Raw genomic sequence first — 15,715 nt, 5'->3', positions numbered from 1 at the left:
ACCGGAAGTTTGTAAGTTCAAATCCCAGAGCTGACAAAGTACAAATCTGTTGTTCTGCCCCTGAAGAGGCAGTTAACCCACTGTTCCTAGGCTGTCATTGAAAATAAGAATTTGTTCTTAACTGACTTTCCTAGTTAAATAAAGATAAGAAATAAAATAATGGAACATGGTTGAAAACATCCATGCATAGATTTTGTTTATATTCTATTATTAGCCTACATATTTCATCACATTACATTTCATTAATTAAAATTATCTTTGGCCTTATCTAAACTGAACAGAAATATAAATGCAACATGTAAAGTATTCAAAACATTTTTGAAAATCCAAAACATTTTCCATAAGAACAAAAAAACTTATTTCTCTCAAATTTTGTGCACAATTTTTTTTTCTACCCATGTTAGTGAGCATTTTTCCTTTGCCAAAATAATCTGTCTACCTGACAGGAGTTGCATATCAAGAAGCTGATTAAGCAGCATGATCATTACACAGGTGCACCTTGTGCTACAGTAGGGATGTAAAAGTACACTTTAAAATGTGCTGTTTTGTCACAGAACACAATGCCACAGATGTCTCAAGATTTGCAATTGGAATGCTGACTGCAGGATTGTCCACCAGAGCTGATGCCAGAGAACTGAATGTTAATTTCTCTACCATATGCTGCCTCCAAAATCGTTTTAGAGAATTTGGCAGTACTTCCAACGGGCCTCACAACCACAGACCTCGCCACCCCATGACCTCAACATCTGTCTTTTTCACCTGTGGGATCGTCTGACAGGGTGCTGGGGAGTATTTCTGTCTGTGTTAAAGCCCTTTTGTGGGGAAAAACGAAATCTGATTGGCTAGGCCTGACTTCCCAGTGGGTGCAACCCTGCCTAGTCATGTGAAATTCATTGGTCAGGGCCTAACTTATTGCTTTTAAATGACTGATTTCATGATATGAACTGTAACTCGGTAAAATCATTGAAATTGGTGCATGTTGCGTCCATATTTTTGTTCACTATAATATTTAGGATCGTGTCATTTCCTATCGGCTACTGACCAAACATACCGTTTTGAATAAATCAACAAGTTGGTTAACCTAATAAAATATGATATTGATCTCAAGGTTTAGGATGGGAACCGCGAACATTTATTTCAGCTTGTTGATGACAAAATCAAGTTCACCGAGAGAGAAACTTCGTGCGTACCCCTACTCCTTGTTGGCAGGCTATAATTGACCACAAACAGACAGACGCCATACAGAATAAATGTTTTTTTTCCTTACTACCTTATGCACAGTAGTAGGCTTTTCAAAATATTCGTTCAAATAATTATTCTCCGACAATTGCATGGAAACCCCACATAACTTCTATTGTTTAATAATAACACAAATGTATCTAGGACTTACCTGCGCAGCCATAAATGAGAGATCCATTGTGATACGCGTGTGAGGACACCTCTGTCTATCTTGAAACAGTGTCGTGTCGCCCTTGTATTCCCCAGAAGGACATTAAGAACGTTCTTCCCATCAAAATTGCATTTTCAGACCCAGCCAACGTTTATAGCGTATGAAAGTAAGTGCAGCCGGCTAGGCGACTATGGAATTTGAACAGACGATAGCATTTACAGAGGGAGGGAAAGAGCGCAACAGCCAAGAGAGAAAGAGAGAGAGAACCTTTATTATCAAGAGAACCACAAGATCCTGATGTCGCACCTTTCGCCCTATTTTTGAATAGCTTACAGTGACATGAACCCTAACTGCTATTCATGCCGTGTTTTCCTAGTGATGACGGAGTCTAACCGGTTTGTTTCGCCTACTCGTCGCACATTCATCAGTTAATTTTGAGATACATCAAGATACAACACTATTTAACTCAAAGCTCATTGGGAGTTTGGAAGAAGGAAATGCAATGTCTAAAAGTGGTGACATAGTCAATTCAAAGTTTACGATAGCTTTGAGAGCGAAGATCATAAAATGTTTTGCCTAAACACAGATAATGAACTGTCTAGTGTAGTGTAGTGGCCAAGATTATACGTATATGCAAATGACATTCGGTCAGGGTAATCACCTAGATCAGAGCTATAACTGCTACTCCAATGGTTTATTTCTAGCCATTTAAACAAAGTATCCTAGCTTCCATCTTGGCCATTACCCTATTAATGTCCACTCGACTATTCCACCACTTCTTAATATGATATGGGATACAAATTACAGTAGATCATTCTGGTCTTCCAGCTGATATCCTTTCCCAATGCATACTATATTGCGTAATGATATTCTATTTATACATTTTAACCAGGTAAATTATAAACAGATAAATTATGACCCTAGCCTTTTGGGGGCCCTAAACGCATTTCCTGCAATTCTACACATTTTGCGATGGGGCATTGAGAATTTTGAGCTGTTTTATAAAACATTGAATGCAATTTTACTCATTTCGCCATGGGGCAGAGATAATTATTTTGCGGTTTTACAGTTAATTTCCTGCAATTCTACCCATTTTGCCATGGGGTGGAGAGAAATCTTTGCATTTTTCAAGCTAATCTCTTGCAATTCTACACATTTTGTCATGACTAATGCTATCGAAGTGAGAATGACCATTAAAATCAATTGTGGTCCCCTGGAGGTCAGGGCCCCTGGGCACGTGCCCTGCGTGCCCGGTCGGTATACGGCGATGATTACTACAAGTTTAGATAAGAGGCTAGACTAGCTACCAATCAGGAAATTGTTAGCTGACAAGGCTAATTGAATGACTGTCAGGGACATTGCAAGCAAAAACTGCTGATTCCCAAACAAATGTAGAAATTGCACCTGGTTTATTCTAATATTCTTTCTCTCAATAGTAAGTTGAGTCCCCAACTGTTTAAAAAAAAAATGTATTTAATTGGTCAGGGGCCCCCCAGTGGCCGCTTATGTCGCTTATGCCTGGGGCTGGCCCTGATTGGTGTATCATCTCCGGGACCCAGACAGAAATTCTTCATGTGATCTCTTAAACGCATCAATATTTCATCCACAGCTTTTTCCCAGCCTCTCGGGAATAATTTGGGTTGGGGAGAGACTAACCTGCTGAGCCACCAACTACCTTCCAAACAAACTGCCAAAAGGGAGCGCACCTTGAAAGAAAGTTAGCTGAAGGAAATGACAATGAATGCTCCCAACAGGTCAGCTTGTTACCAGGAGGCCTACATTGTTTGTTCCAAAGCATCTGCCACGCCTAAGGTCAGGGCGAGTTAATCTTGAGGATAAAAACTTTTTGGAGGTCATTAGACTTTGGCAGCTGTGTGTGAGGGAGCCTATGAATACCATCATCAGCCAATAGTAGGAAACGGGGCACAATAGATTAGTATATATTAGACTTTGCATGTAGAATCCTCCTTGTCCTGGGGTACTGGTAGACAACAGAGAAATAAAACATCTGATGGGGGAAATGTAAAGTGTTGCAATGTTGTTAATAAATACTATGCTGGCAGTACTAAAGTTTTCTGTGGGAATTGGTACTTGTTTGGGGAGATAGATTATAAAAGTCTACCAGAAAGAGAGAAAAGGATGGCAATGCCCAAGAATGGACTGCAACTTTGATTGTTTTTCATGTTACTCTTTTTTTTTAAGCAGACTCAACTTGACTAGTCTTTCTGTTTGTTTTTATATGTCAATTTCATGACCCCCTCCACCTTCTTTACAAGTAACAACCTTGAGCCCGGTCAAAGGTCATGTCCAACAGTACTTTCCTCAAAAACACTGAAATGGCACTGTACAGTACATAATATTGACTGTACAGTACAATATAGAAAAGCTGCATTCTGTGTTTTATGACGACAGTTATTACAATATTATTACTTCTCCCATGGTTGTCTGGTTATTTAATTACTCTGCTACTTTACAAGTCATTATGTCCATGGTTCTGGGGGAAATAATACAGCCATATCGACATGCTCCATACCAGCTCTAATTTTGGCCATAAACCCGATAAGACATTCAGTGGCTTGCGAAAGTATTCACCCCCCTTGGCATTTTTCCTATTTTGTTGCCTTACATCCTGGAATTAAAATAGATTGTTGGGGAGGTTGTGTCATTTGCACAACATACTGTGAAGATGCTAAATATTTTTTCTTGTGAAACAATCAAGAAATAATACAAAAAAAACAGAAAACTTGAGTGTGCATAACTATTCATCCCCCCTAAAGTCAATACTTTGTAGAGCCACCAAGTCTCTTGGGGTACGTCTCTCTAAGCTTGGCACATCTAGCCACTGGTGTTTTTTCCCATACTTCAAGGCAAAACTGCTCCAGCTCCTTCAAGTTGGTTGGGGTCCGCTGGTGTACAGCAACATTTAAGTCATACCACAGATTCTCAATTGGATTGAGTTCTGGGCTTTGACTAGGCCATTCAAAGACATTTAAATGTTTCCCCTTAAAGTGTTGTTTTAGCGGTATGCTTAGGGTCATTGTCCTGCTGGAAGGTGAACCTCCGTCCCAGTCTCAAATCTACGGAAGATTGGAACAGGTTTCCCTCAAGAATTTGCCTGTATTTAGCGCCATCCATTATTCCTTCAATTCTGACTAGCTTCCCAGTCCCTGCCGATGAAAAACATCACCGCAGTATGATGCTGCCACCACCATGCTTCACTGTGGGGATGATATTCTCAGGGTGATGAGAGGTGTTGGGTTTGCGCCAGACATAGCGTTTTCCTTGATGTCCAAAAAGCTACATTTTAGTCTCATCTGACCAGAGTACCTGCTTCCATATGTTTGGGGAGTCTCCCACATGCCTTTTGGCGAACACCAAACGTATTTGCTTATTTTTATCTTTAACAATGGCTTTTTTCTTGCCACTCTTCCATAAAGCCCAGCTCTGTGGAGTGTACGGCTTAAAGTGGTCCTATGGACAGATACTCCAATCTCCGCTGTGGAGCTTTGCAGCTCCTTCAGGGTTATCTTTGGTCTCTTTTGTTGCCTCTCTGATTAATGCCCTCCTTGCCTGGTCCGTGAGTTTTGGTGGGCGGCCCTCTCTTGGCAGGTTTGTTATGGTGCCATATTCTTTCCATTTTTTAATAATGGATTTAATGGTGCTCCGTGGGATGTTCAAAGTTTCAGATATTTTTTTATAACCCAACCCTGATCTGTACTTCTCCACAATTTTGTCTCTGACCTGTTTGGAGAGCTCCTTGGTCTTCATGGCGCCGCTTGCTTGTTGGTGCCCCTTGCTTAGTGGTGTTGCAGACTCTGGAGCCTTTCAGAACAAGTGTATATACAGTATGTGTAGACACTTAGATTGCACACAGGTGGACTTTATTTAACTAATTATGTGACTTCTGAAGATCATAGCAAACGGAGTGAATACATATGCACGCACAGCATTTTTTTTAAACATTTTTTTTTTTAAACAAGTAATTTTTTTCCATTTCACTTCACCAATTTGGGCTATTTTGTTTATGTCCATTACATTACATGTAATCCAAATAAAAATGTATTTAAATTACAGGTTGTAATGCAACAAAATCGGAAAAACGCCAAGGGCGGATGAATACTTTTGCAAGGCATTGTACCTAGTGCATTACACTGCCTATAAGCTCTCAGCAACAAGATACTGCCTCAGAGCATCCAAAGCGGGCAATCACTTCTAATTAAGATGCTGAAGATAAGAGCAATGGTCCCTAGAGACTTACCACTATCGTTGTTTGGTATAAATGACATCTCAGGTGTCTATTTAAATCTCGGGATCACTGTGGTGTGGATGGTGTAATTGTTTTAGTGTCATGGTGTTTTAGCAGTAAAATGTGGTTCTGGTGCACAGAATGCATCAGATTGAGTCAGCCTCACATAGATCGGTCTGACTCATGGGCCAGTGGAGCTTTTTGCTGAGTCTTGCTTCATGGTTGAAGTTGGGATGAGGAGGCATTGCCATTTCACGTTCCCATATATCCACTTTCACGCTTGTGGCTTCATTTGTGCTGAAACATGATTTTCTTTCAGCTTTTCCTGTTTTTATTGGACTCGAGCCTTTCAGGCCTCTTTTTTGAATATTATAAGGCTATGTTATGGGGGCCGAAGCTGTCAAATAAAGGTTCATGGAATGACTCGCCCTCTTTTGAGACACATAGAAAGAGAGAATGTGTTTGGAAGCTTGCCAGGTTTATATAATGCCACTCTAGTTCTTTCTTAGGGAATGAGATTACCATAGAATGGCGTTTGATTTACAGCTTTGGGTTGTGAGTCGTTGGTTTGTCCCATCCAGATTCAAATGGAATCCCTTGGTAACCCCACAGTATATCATTTTGAAAGCCGCTGTCTCAAGCCTTGAGACTATAGTCGGATTCAAGTGGGCCCTCCTTTATGTGCAGCGATACATGGTAGGTCTTATACCTGTGGACGTGGTCTCCAAGGACATGGCGATCTCCTGTGACAGACACCATAACTCGTGGCGAGGTTTGAGATCAGAGCTCCTCATGGTACATGTAAATTAGAGGTGTCCTGATGTCTTGTCCACCTGTTTGTTCCAGACAGTCTCAGACAGCCCTGGCTGCTCCCCCTGAACCCATTTGCCGAGTGAGACCCATTTCTGTGGCCGTCTCAGGGAGGTGACTGGCACTCTAAGTAAGAATGTGTTTCTTTTTCGGTGACCGCTCAGACGTGCGAGTGTGGGGGAATACGTGGTTTTGTGTGTATGTGTGTGTTTTCAGGGACTCCACGGGTTCAGATTTTCTGCTCCGGTTGGTCCACTGTCATGTGTGTGGCTGACCTATACTTTGTGAACTCAGCTGCTGGCCCAGAACCCCCCTCCCACACACACACACACATAAATAAATACCCACACCTTTTGGATGTGTGGAGTCTGCCTCTAGCAATACAGACCCAACACCATGATGGTATGTTAGACACAGCAATGGTTCCCACAACAGAACGCTTTATTCATAGCAGAGACCAGGATCATGTGTGTGATGTCAACTTTGTCCTCAGAGGAAAGAAGTCACGGTTGGATTTCTGTGGCACAGTATCTTCCTTCCCATTAAGATAGATATGACAACAGTCGAGGGTTGCACGCTTAAACAAACTGAATTGATGGTCCCTGTATTACAACATTATTTTAAAAGTCAATCTCCATAGAGGTCAAAATACTTTTCTTACAGGTGGAACAGAGCAGCGACTCCAATGTCTGCACCTTCAGTCAGCTGGAGATCGAGACAGGCCAGAGTAACCTCCAGCATTTCCACAAGAGTTATTTCTGCATGATGGGTCTAGTTTCCTGACCGGCAGGAACAGACTCATTGGATAGCTTCACAGACGTGACCTTTAGTTGAAGGGAGAAGAAAGCTTTTTGTGCAACGCCACAATCAATAACTCCAGAAAGTTCCTTGTGCAACGCCACAGTGAACAACTCCAGAAACCTTTCTTTACGCTTTATTTGTGTGTATACACATTCCATGCTATAAATTGTAAATTGTAGTTAGTATGATGAAGCTAAACAAAATGGAGATGTGAAAAAGGAAACCCAGAATAATAAATCAAATTGTATTGGTCACACACACATGCTTAGCGGATGTTAATGCGAGTGCTTCTAGTTCTGACAGTGCAGTAATATCTAACAAGTAATCTAAAAATTACCCAACAACTACCTAATACACACAAATCTAAAGGGGTGAACGAGAATATGTACATAAGTATATGGATGAGCGATGGCCGAGCGGCATAGGCAAGGTACAGTTGATGGTATAAAATACACTATATACATGTGATATGAGTAATGTAAGATATGTAAACATTTTAAAGTGGCATTATTTAAAGTGTAATTGTTTAAAGTGACTAGTGATCCATTGATTAGTGTCCAGTGATTGGTCTAAATGGTGGCGGCATCCTCTCTGAGTTAGATGATGGCTGTTTAGCAGTCTGTTGGCCTTGAGATAGAAGCTGTTTTTCAATCTCTCGGTCCCAGCTTTGATGCACCTGTACTGACCTCACCTTCTGGATGATAGCGGTGTGAACAGGCAGAGGCTCGGGTGGTTATTGCCCTTGATTAACTTTTTGGCCTTCCTGTGACATCGGGTATTGTAGGTGTCATGGATGGCAGGTCGTTTGCCTCCGGGGATGTGATGTGCAGACCACACTACCCTCTGGAGAGCCGTGCTGTTGAGGGCAGTGTAGTTGCCGTACCAGGCTGTGATACAGTCCGAAAGGATGCTCTCGATTGTGCATCTGTGACAAGCCAAATTTCTTCATCCTCCAGAGGTTGAAGAGGTGCTGTTGCGCCTTCTTTACCACACTGTCTGTGTGGGTGGATCATTTCAGTTTTTCTGTGATGTGTACGCCGAGGAACTTAAAATTTCCACCTTCTCCACTGATGTCCCTTTGATGTGGTTAGGGGGTGCTCCCTCTGCTGTTTTCTGAAGTCCACCATCATCTCCTTTGTTTTGTTGACGTTGAGTGAGAGGTTGATTTCCTGTCACCACACTCCGAGTGTCCTCCCCTCCTCCTGGTAGGCTGTATCGTTGTTGTTGGTGATCAAGCCCACTACTGTTGTGTCGTCTGCAAACTTGATGATTGAGTCGGAGGCGTGCATGGCTATGCAGTTGTGGGTGAACAGGGAGTACAGGAGAGGGCTGAGCACACACCCTTGTGGGGCGCGAAGTGGAGATGTTGTTTCCTACCTTCACCACCTTGGGGGCGGCCCGTCAGATAGTCCAGGACCCAGTTGCACAGGGTGGGGTTGAGACCCAGGGCCTCCAGCTTGATGATGAGCTTGGAGGGTACTATTGTGTTGAATGCTGAGCTGTAGTCAATGAACAGCATTCTGACATAGGTATTATTTTTGTTCAGATGGGATGGTGCAGTGTGCATTGTGATGGTGATTGCATCATCTGTGGACCTGTTGGGGTGGTGTGCAAACTTATTTGGGTCTAGGGTGGCCGTTAAGGTGGCAGGGATATGATCTTTGACTAGCCTCTCAAAGCACTTCGTGATGACAGAAGTAAGTGCTACGGGGCGGTAGTCATTTAGTTCAGTTGTCTTTGCCTTCTTGGGTACAGGAACAATGGTATCCATCTTGAAACATGTGGGGACAACAGGGTCACTCATTGGCCCCATTACTAAGGTCACCAACACATCTATTGGTCTCGGTGTGTTTCCAAGGGTATGGAAGTCGGCCATAATAACGGCCATCTTTAAATCAGGCGACCCTGCTGACGTGAGTAACTACAGGTCCATTAGTATACTACCTGTGGTGTCAAAGGTTGTTGAAAAGTGTGTAGCAGAACAACTGATTGCCCACCTCAACAACAGCCCCTTCACATTACACTCCATGCAGTTTGGCTTCAGAGCGAAACACTCCACAGAAACGGCCAACTGCTTTCTTCTGGAAAATGTGAAGTCCAAGATGGACAAAGGGGGTGCTGTTGGGGCTGTGTTTCTGGACCTAAGGAAGGCTTTTGATACTGTTAACCATGAGATTCTCATCACAAAATTGTCAAAGTTCAACTTTTCCCCTGATGCCTTGAGATGGATGAAATCATACCTTGAAGGCAGAACTCAGTGTGTCAGAGTGAGCAATGAGCTGTCGCCCTATCGTAGCTATGATGTGGGCGTGGCCCAAGGGTCAATACTGGGGCCTCTCCTGTTCAGCCTGTACATTAATGATCTGCCTTCTGTCTGTACTGGGTCTGAAGTTCAAATGTATGCAGATGATACAGTGATATATGTGCATGCAAAGAGCAAACAACAAGCTGCACAAGAACTCACTACTGTAATGGTCCAGGTTACAAAGTGGCTCAGTGACTCGTGTTTGCATCTCAATGTGAAAAAAACTGTTTGCATGTTCTTCACAAAGAGGGCAACAGATGCTACTGAGCCAGATGTCTATGTGTCAGGGGAGAAGCTCCAGGTGGTATCCGATTTTAAGTACCTTGGCATCATACTTGATTCCAACCTCTCTTTTAAAAAGCATGTGAAAAAGGTAATTCAAATAACTAAATTCAACCTAGCTAATTTCCGATTTATACCTAATTGTTTGACTACAGAGGTAGCAAAACTGTACTTCAACTCTATGATACTCCCCCACTTAACATACTGCTTGACTAGTTGGGCCCAAGCTTGCTGTACAACATTAAAACCTATTCAGACTCTACAAACAGGCTCTCAAAGTGCTTGATAGGAAGCCCAATAGCCATCATCATTGTCACATCCTTAGAAAGCATGAGCTCTTGAGTTGGGAAAATCTTGTGCAATACACCGACGCATGTCTTGTATTCAAGATCCTTAATGGCCTGGCTCCCCCTCCACTCAATATTTTTGTTAAACAGAAAACCCAGACATATGGCAGCAGATCCACAAGGTCTGCCATGAGAGGTGACTGTATAGTTCCCCTAAGGAAAAGCACCTTTAGTAAATCTGCATTCTCTGTGAGAGCTTCCCATGTCTGGAATACACTGCCATCAGACACACATAACTGCACCACATATCACATTTTCACAAAATGCTTGAAGACATGGCTAAAGGTCAATCAGATTTGTGAACATGGTCCCTAGCTGTGTGTTGCCGCTTTCCATGTTGTCTGTTGTCTGTAGCTTGTGAGGTGTGGAAACACTTTGTTGCTTTTATGAATTTTGTCTTGCTGCTTTTTGCTCTATGTTGCTCTGTCTGTATGCTACGTCTTGCTTGTCCTATGTTGCTATGTCTTGCTTGTTCTATGTTGCTATTGTCTATATTGTAATTGTTTTTAATAACCTGCCCAGGGACTGCGGTTGAAAATTAGCCGGCTGGCTAAAACCGGCACTTTTACTGAAACTTTGATTAATGTGCACTGTCCCTGTAAAAATAAAAATAAACTCAACTCAACTTCTTAATATACGCACTCACCGAGTCAGCGTATAGGTCAATGTTGATCTCTGAGGCTGAACGGAACATATTCCAGTCAGTGTGATCAAAACAATGTTGAAGCATGGCCTCTGATTGGTCAGACCAGCATTGAATGGTTCTCGTCACTGGTTTATCCTGTTTGAGTTTCTGCCTGTAAGACGGAACGAGCAAGATGGCATCGTGGTCGGATTTGCCGAAGGGAGGGAGAGGGCTTTGTATGCATCGCGGAAGTTAGAGTAGCAGTGATCGAGACTATTAGCCCTGCGAGTTGTGTAATCAATTTCCTGATATAATTTAGGTAGCCTTGTTCTCTTATTTGCTTTGTTAAAATCTCCAGCTACAATAAATGCAGCCTATGTGGTTTCCAGTTTACGTAGAGTCCAGTGAAGTTCCTTGAGGGCCGTCTTGGTGTTCGCTTGAGGGGGAATGTACACAGCTGTGACTATAACTGACGAGAATTCTCTTGGTAGGTAAAATGGTTGTAAGAAATTGTAAGGACTTCCAGGTCAGGTGAGCAGAAGGACTTGAGTTCTTGTGTGTTGTTATGATTACAACATGAGTCGTTAATCATAAAGCATAAACCCCCGCCCTTCCTCTTCCCAGAGAGGTGTTTATCTCTGTCGGCGCGATGCATGGAGAAGCCCTGTGGCTGAACCGATTCCGACAACATATCCTGAGAGAGCCATGTTTCCGTGAAACAGAGAATGTTACAATCTCTGATGTCTCTCTGGAAGACAACCCTTCCGCTAATTTTGTCTACCTTGTCAGGAGACTTGACATTGGCGTGTCGTATACTCGTGAGCGATGTGCACATCTACGACGCCTGACCCGAATACCGCTCCTTCTGCCCCTTATGCGGCGTCGTTGTTTTGGGTCGGCTACTGGGATCAGATCCATTGTCCTGGGTGGTGGTCCAAACAGAGGATCTTCTTCGGGAAAGTCATATTCCTGGTCGTAATGTTGACGTTGCGCTTACATCCAATAGTTTTTCCCATCTTTATGTAATAAGACTTAAGATTTGCTGAGGTAACAATGTAAATATGAATACATAAAAAAATGAAATACTGCTTAGTTTCCCAAGAATGCGAAGCAAGGCAACAATCTCTGTGTAACGTCTGCTTCAAACTCACAACCTCAAACATGTAGATCCCTGGAACGCAGTTCACTTTCCAGCCCACTTTCCAGCTCACACTCTCAAACACATAGATCCCCTGAACGCAGCTCCCTCTCCAGATCCCAATCACCTTAATTCTAATCACCTGTTCACACACTATTTAGTTCAGTTCTTTGCACCCCATCACTGTGTGGTATTGTTTGTTTTGTGACACACATCTTTCAGAGGGCTGTTTCTTCCCGTGATTTACTCTTCCCTTGTATTATAGTTTTGGCCTGCCTCACTAATGATGCCTTTTGCCTATTTCCTGCCTGCACTTTAGCGGATTTCCTGTTATCTACCTACTGCCTGATCTCCCGGACTACGTTTCTAGCCTTTTCCCTGCCTGTACTGTTGCCCCTTTGGACCCCCTATGCATGACCTTCTACCTGCCCCTGGACCCAGCTACCTGCTTCCTCCTGTGTATGACCTTCTGCCTGCCCCTGGACCCAGCTACCTGCTTCCTCCTGTGTATGACCTTCTGCCTGCCCCTGGACCCAGCTACCTGCTTCCTCCTGTGTATGACCTTCTGCCTGCCCCTGGACCCAGCTACCTGCTTCCTCCTGTGTATGACCTTCTACCTGCCCCTGGACCCAGCTACCTGCTTCCTCCTGTGTATGACCTTCTGCCTGCCCCTGGACCCAGCTACCTGCTTCCTCCTGTGTATGACCTTCTACCTGCCCCTGGACCCAGCTACCTGCTTCCTCCTGTGTATGACCTTCTACCTGCCCCTAGACCCAGCTACCTGCTTCCTCCTGTGTATGACCTTCTGCCTGCCCCTGGACCCAGCTACCTACCTCCTCCTGTGTTCCTTTGTAGTAAACACCTGCTGCGCCCTGCGCTTGAAACCAGCTCTCTGTCTCCCCTCTTTATTACACTCTGCCGGCACCATGGTTGATATTCAGTGCATTGTTATGGATTACTCTTTGGAGAGGACACCCTTCAATGCACAATAAATACTGACTCCAAAGACGAACACTCCTCCCAATCTAAAGACCAATACAGTATCACCCCATGTTTCCCCATTCACCTTGATGAAGGACAACCTCTCCCTCTATGTACAGTAGATGAAGCTAACCATTGATAATGCATGTCGAGGTGTTATATCTTATTGCATAAGAGACACACATGAATACCATGATTGGACCAACGCAGAGAGATAGAGCAAAGATGTGTGTAACCGAGAGGAAATTAATTTATGCCAAGTCCTCCAGACATTCAATAGAATCGCTGATGGAGCCTTATGTTTTAAGAGTAAATCAATTAGTCTGATAATTTCTTTGTCTTCACTTTCTCATTTTGATGCAGCAAGTAAAATATATCAGAACATCTCTAGAAATAGATCATTTTTTGGCCGTTATATTTAGTGTGGTCACTTATTCTTTTGGCATGGCAACTGAAATACAATACACATTTAGTTTTCAGATGCTTTCTACTGTTTATGGAGGCTATGTACTTTTAAAAGTAAGTTCTAACTAATCTCACACTTTTTGATTTCTCAGTCAAGCTTGTACTGAGTATAAAAGTTGGCTTGAGAAATCCCTTTGCTGTTGTGCAATTTCATACTTCTCTTTTATTTAGGGTAAAAAAAAACAATAGGCTTTGGCACCAAATGACTCCAACTAAACAGCCTGGACAGGGGATGCCTCTCGTAATATGTGTGTGTGCACATGTGTGCGTGTGCTGATCAGACATAGGCAACGGGGAGTGCTGGGCATAGAAAGCTTAGAAGAGGAACACAGAGTCCTTCTGGGTATCTGGTCACCTTAAAGTGGAACTGACAGCATTTTAATGGCTTTGCAGATATGAAACAAACAGACAATCATAATATCAGCAACAAATATCAAATTCCCAGTTTGTGCAACAAAAACAACTTTATAAGAGGTTCTATTTGACAAAACATTCCGTGACGTATAGTAAGGCAGAATAGATGGATTCAGTTAAATTCATGATTAATATATAATAAAGAAAAATGTAAGCACAAAATGTAAGTTGTTGTTCCCATGTTTCATGAGCTGAAATAAAACATCCCAGAAATGTTCCATACACAAAAAAAAAACATTATTTCTCTCAAATGTTGTTCCCAAATTTGGATACATCCTAGCATTTCTCATTTTCCAAGATAATCCATCCACCTGACAGGTGTGTCATATCAAGAAGCTGATTAAACAGCATGATCATTACACAGGTGCACCTTGTGCTGGGGAGAATAAAAGACCACTCTAAAATGTGCAGTTTTGACACACCACACGAAGCCACAGATGCCTCAAGTTTTGAGGTAGCGGGCAATTGGAATGCTAACTGCAGGAATGTTCACCAGAGCTATTGCCAGAGAATTTGATGTTAATTTCTCTACCATAATTCTCCTCCAATGTTGTTTTAGAGAATGTGGCAGTACGTCCAACCGACCTAACAACTGCAGACAACATGTAACCACGCCAACCCAGGGCCTCCGCATCCGGCTTCTTCACCTGCGGAATCGTCTGAGACCAGCGACTCAGACAGCTGATGAAACTGTGGGTTAGCACACATAAAGACTATCTGCGCAAACTGTCAGAAACCGTCTCAGGAAGCTCATCTGCGTGCTTGTGGTCCTTACCAGGGTCTTGACCTGACTGCAGTTTAGTCGGGTAACAGGCACACTGGAGAAGTGTGCTCTTCGCGGATTGATCCCAGTATCAACTGTGCCCGGGCAGATGGCAGACAGCATGTGATAGCGTTGTGTGGGCGAGTGGTTTGCTGATGTCAACGTTGTGAACAGAATGCCCCATGGTGGTGGTGGGGTTATGGTATAGACAAGCATAAGCTATGGATGACAAACACATTTGCATTTAATTGATGGCAATTTGAATGCACGGTGATGCTGTGACGAGATCCCGGGGCCCATTGTCGTGACATACATTTCCATGTCGCAAGGATCTGTACACAATTCTGGGAAGCTGAAAATGTTCCAATTCTTCCATTATCTGCATACTCACCAGACATGTCACCCATTGAGCACGTTTGGGATGCTCTGGATCGACATTTACAACAGTGTGTTCCCGTCCCCGCCGATATCCAGCAACTTCGCACAGCCATTGAAGAGGAGTGGGACAACATTCCACAGGCTAATGTCAACAGCCTGATCAACTCTGTGAAAGAGATCACTCTGCATGAAACAAATAGTGGTCACAACAGATCAAATCAATTTTATTTATAAAGCCCTTCTTACATCAGCTGATATCTCAAAGTGCTGTACATAAACCCAGCCTAAAACCCCAAACAGCAAGCAATGCAGGTGCAGAAGCAGAAGACACTGACTGGTTTTCTGATCCACGCCCCTACTTTACAGAGATCTGTGACCAACAGATGCATATCTGTATTCCCAGTCAAATCCAGATCAGGGCTTAATTTGTGTATTTCTATTGACTGATTTCCTTATATGAACTGTAACTAAGTACATTTTTTGAATTTGTTTCATGTTGCGTTTTATATTTTTGCTCGGTTTAATTTCTTGGTAGTGGAACCAATATTGCCATTAGGTTGTAAATCACAGCTGTCCTGCTACGTTGTTTGCTTCCTCCAGCCATTTGGGATACAATATTTCAGTTTCAATGACTCAATATTTTGGACAATAATGGACAAATGTAACTACGGAAGTAGAGAAAATAGCTTACAATTGTGAGTGTGACTAAATAGGCCATTCTACCAAAGAATTGTAGAGCTTGGATACTGTCTTGTTGGCCTAATGTTATA

The 15,715-nt window shown here is 42.9% G+C and overlaps 1 protein-coding gene across 1 annotated transcript in view; it reads right to left on the bottom strand.

The window, feature by feature from the left end:
• Positions 1-1,581, bottom strand: part of LOC135557239 (uncharacterized protein C14orf132-like) — a 33,218-nt gene extending 31,637 nt beyond the window's left edge. The window contains exon 1 of the mRNA XM_064990441.1: positions 1,391-1,581. Within this exon, the coding sequence (XP_064846513.1) occupies positions 1,391-1,417 (27 nt within the window). The 5' untranslated portion in view covers positions 1,418-1,581. The remainder of the gene's footprint in view (positions 1-1,390) is intronic.
• Positions 1,582-15,715: the final 14,134 nt, after the last annotated feature.

Source organism: Oncorhynchus masou, chromosome 16 (assembly GCF_036934945.1).
Source record: "Oncorhynchus masou masou isolate Uvic2021 chromosome 16, UVic_Omas_1.1, whole genome shotgun sequence".
Taxonomy (NCBI): Eukaryota; Metazoa; Chordata; class Actinopteri; order Salmoniformes; family Salmonidae; genus Oncorhynchus; species Oncorhynchus masou.
Note: the sequence above shows the minus strand (reverse complement) of the source record. Positions and strands in the feature narration are given on the sequence as shown.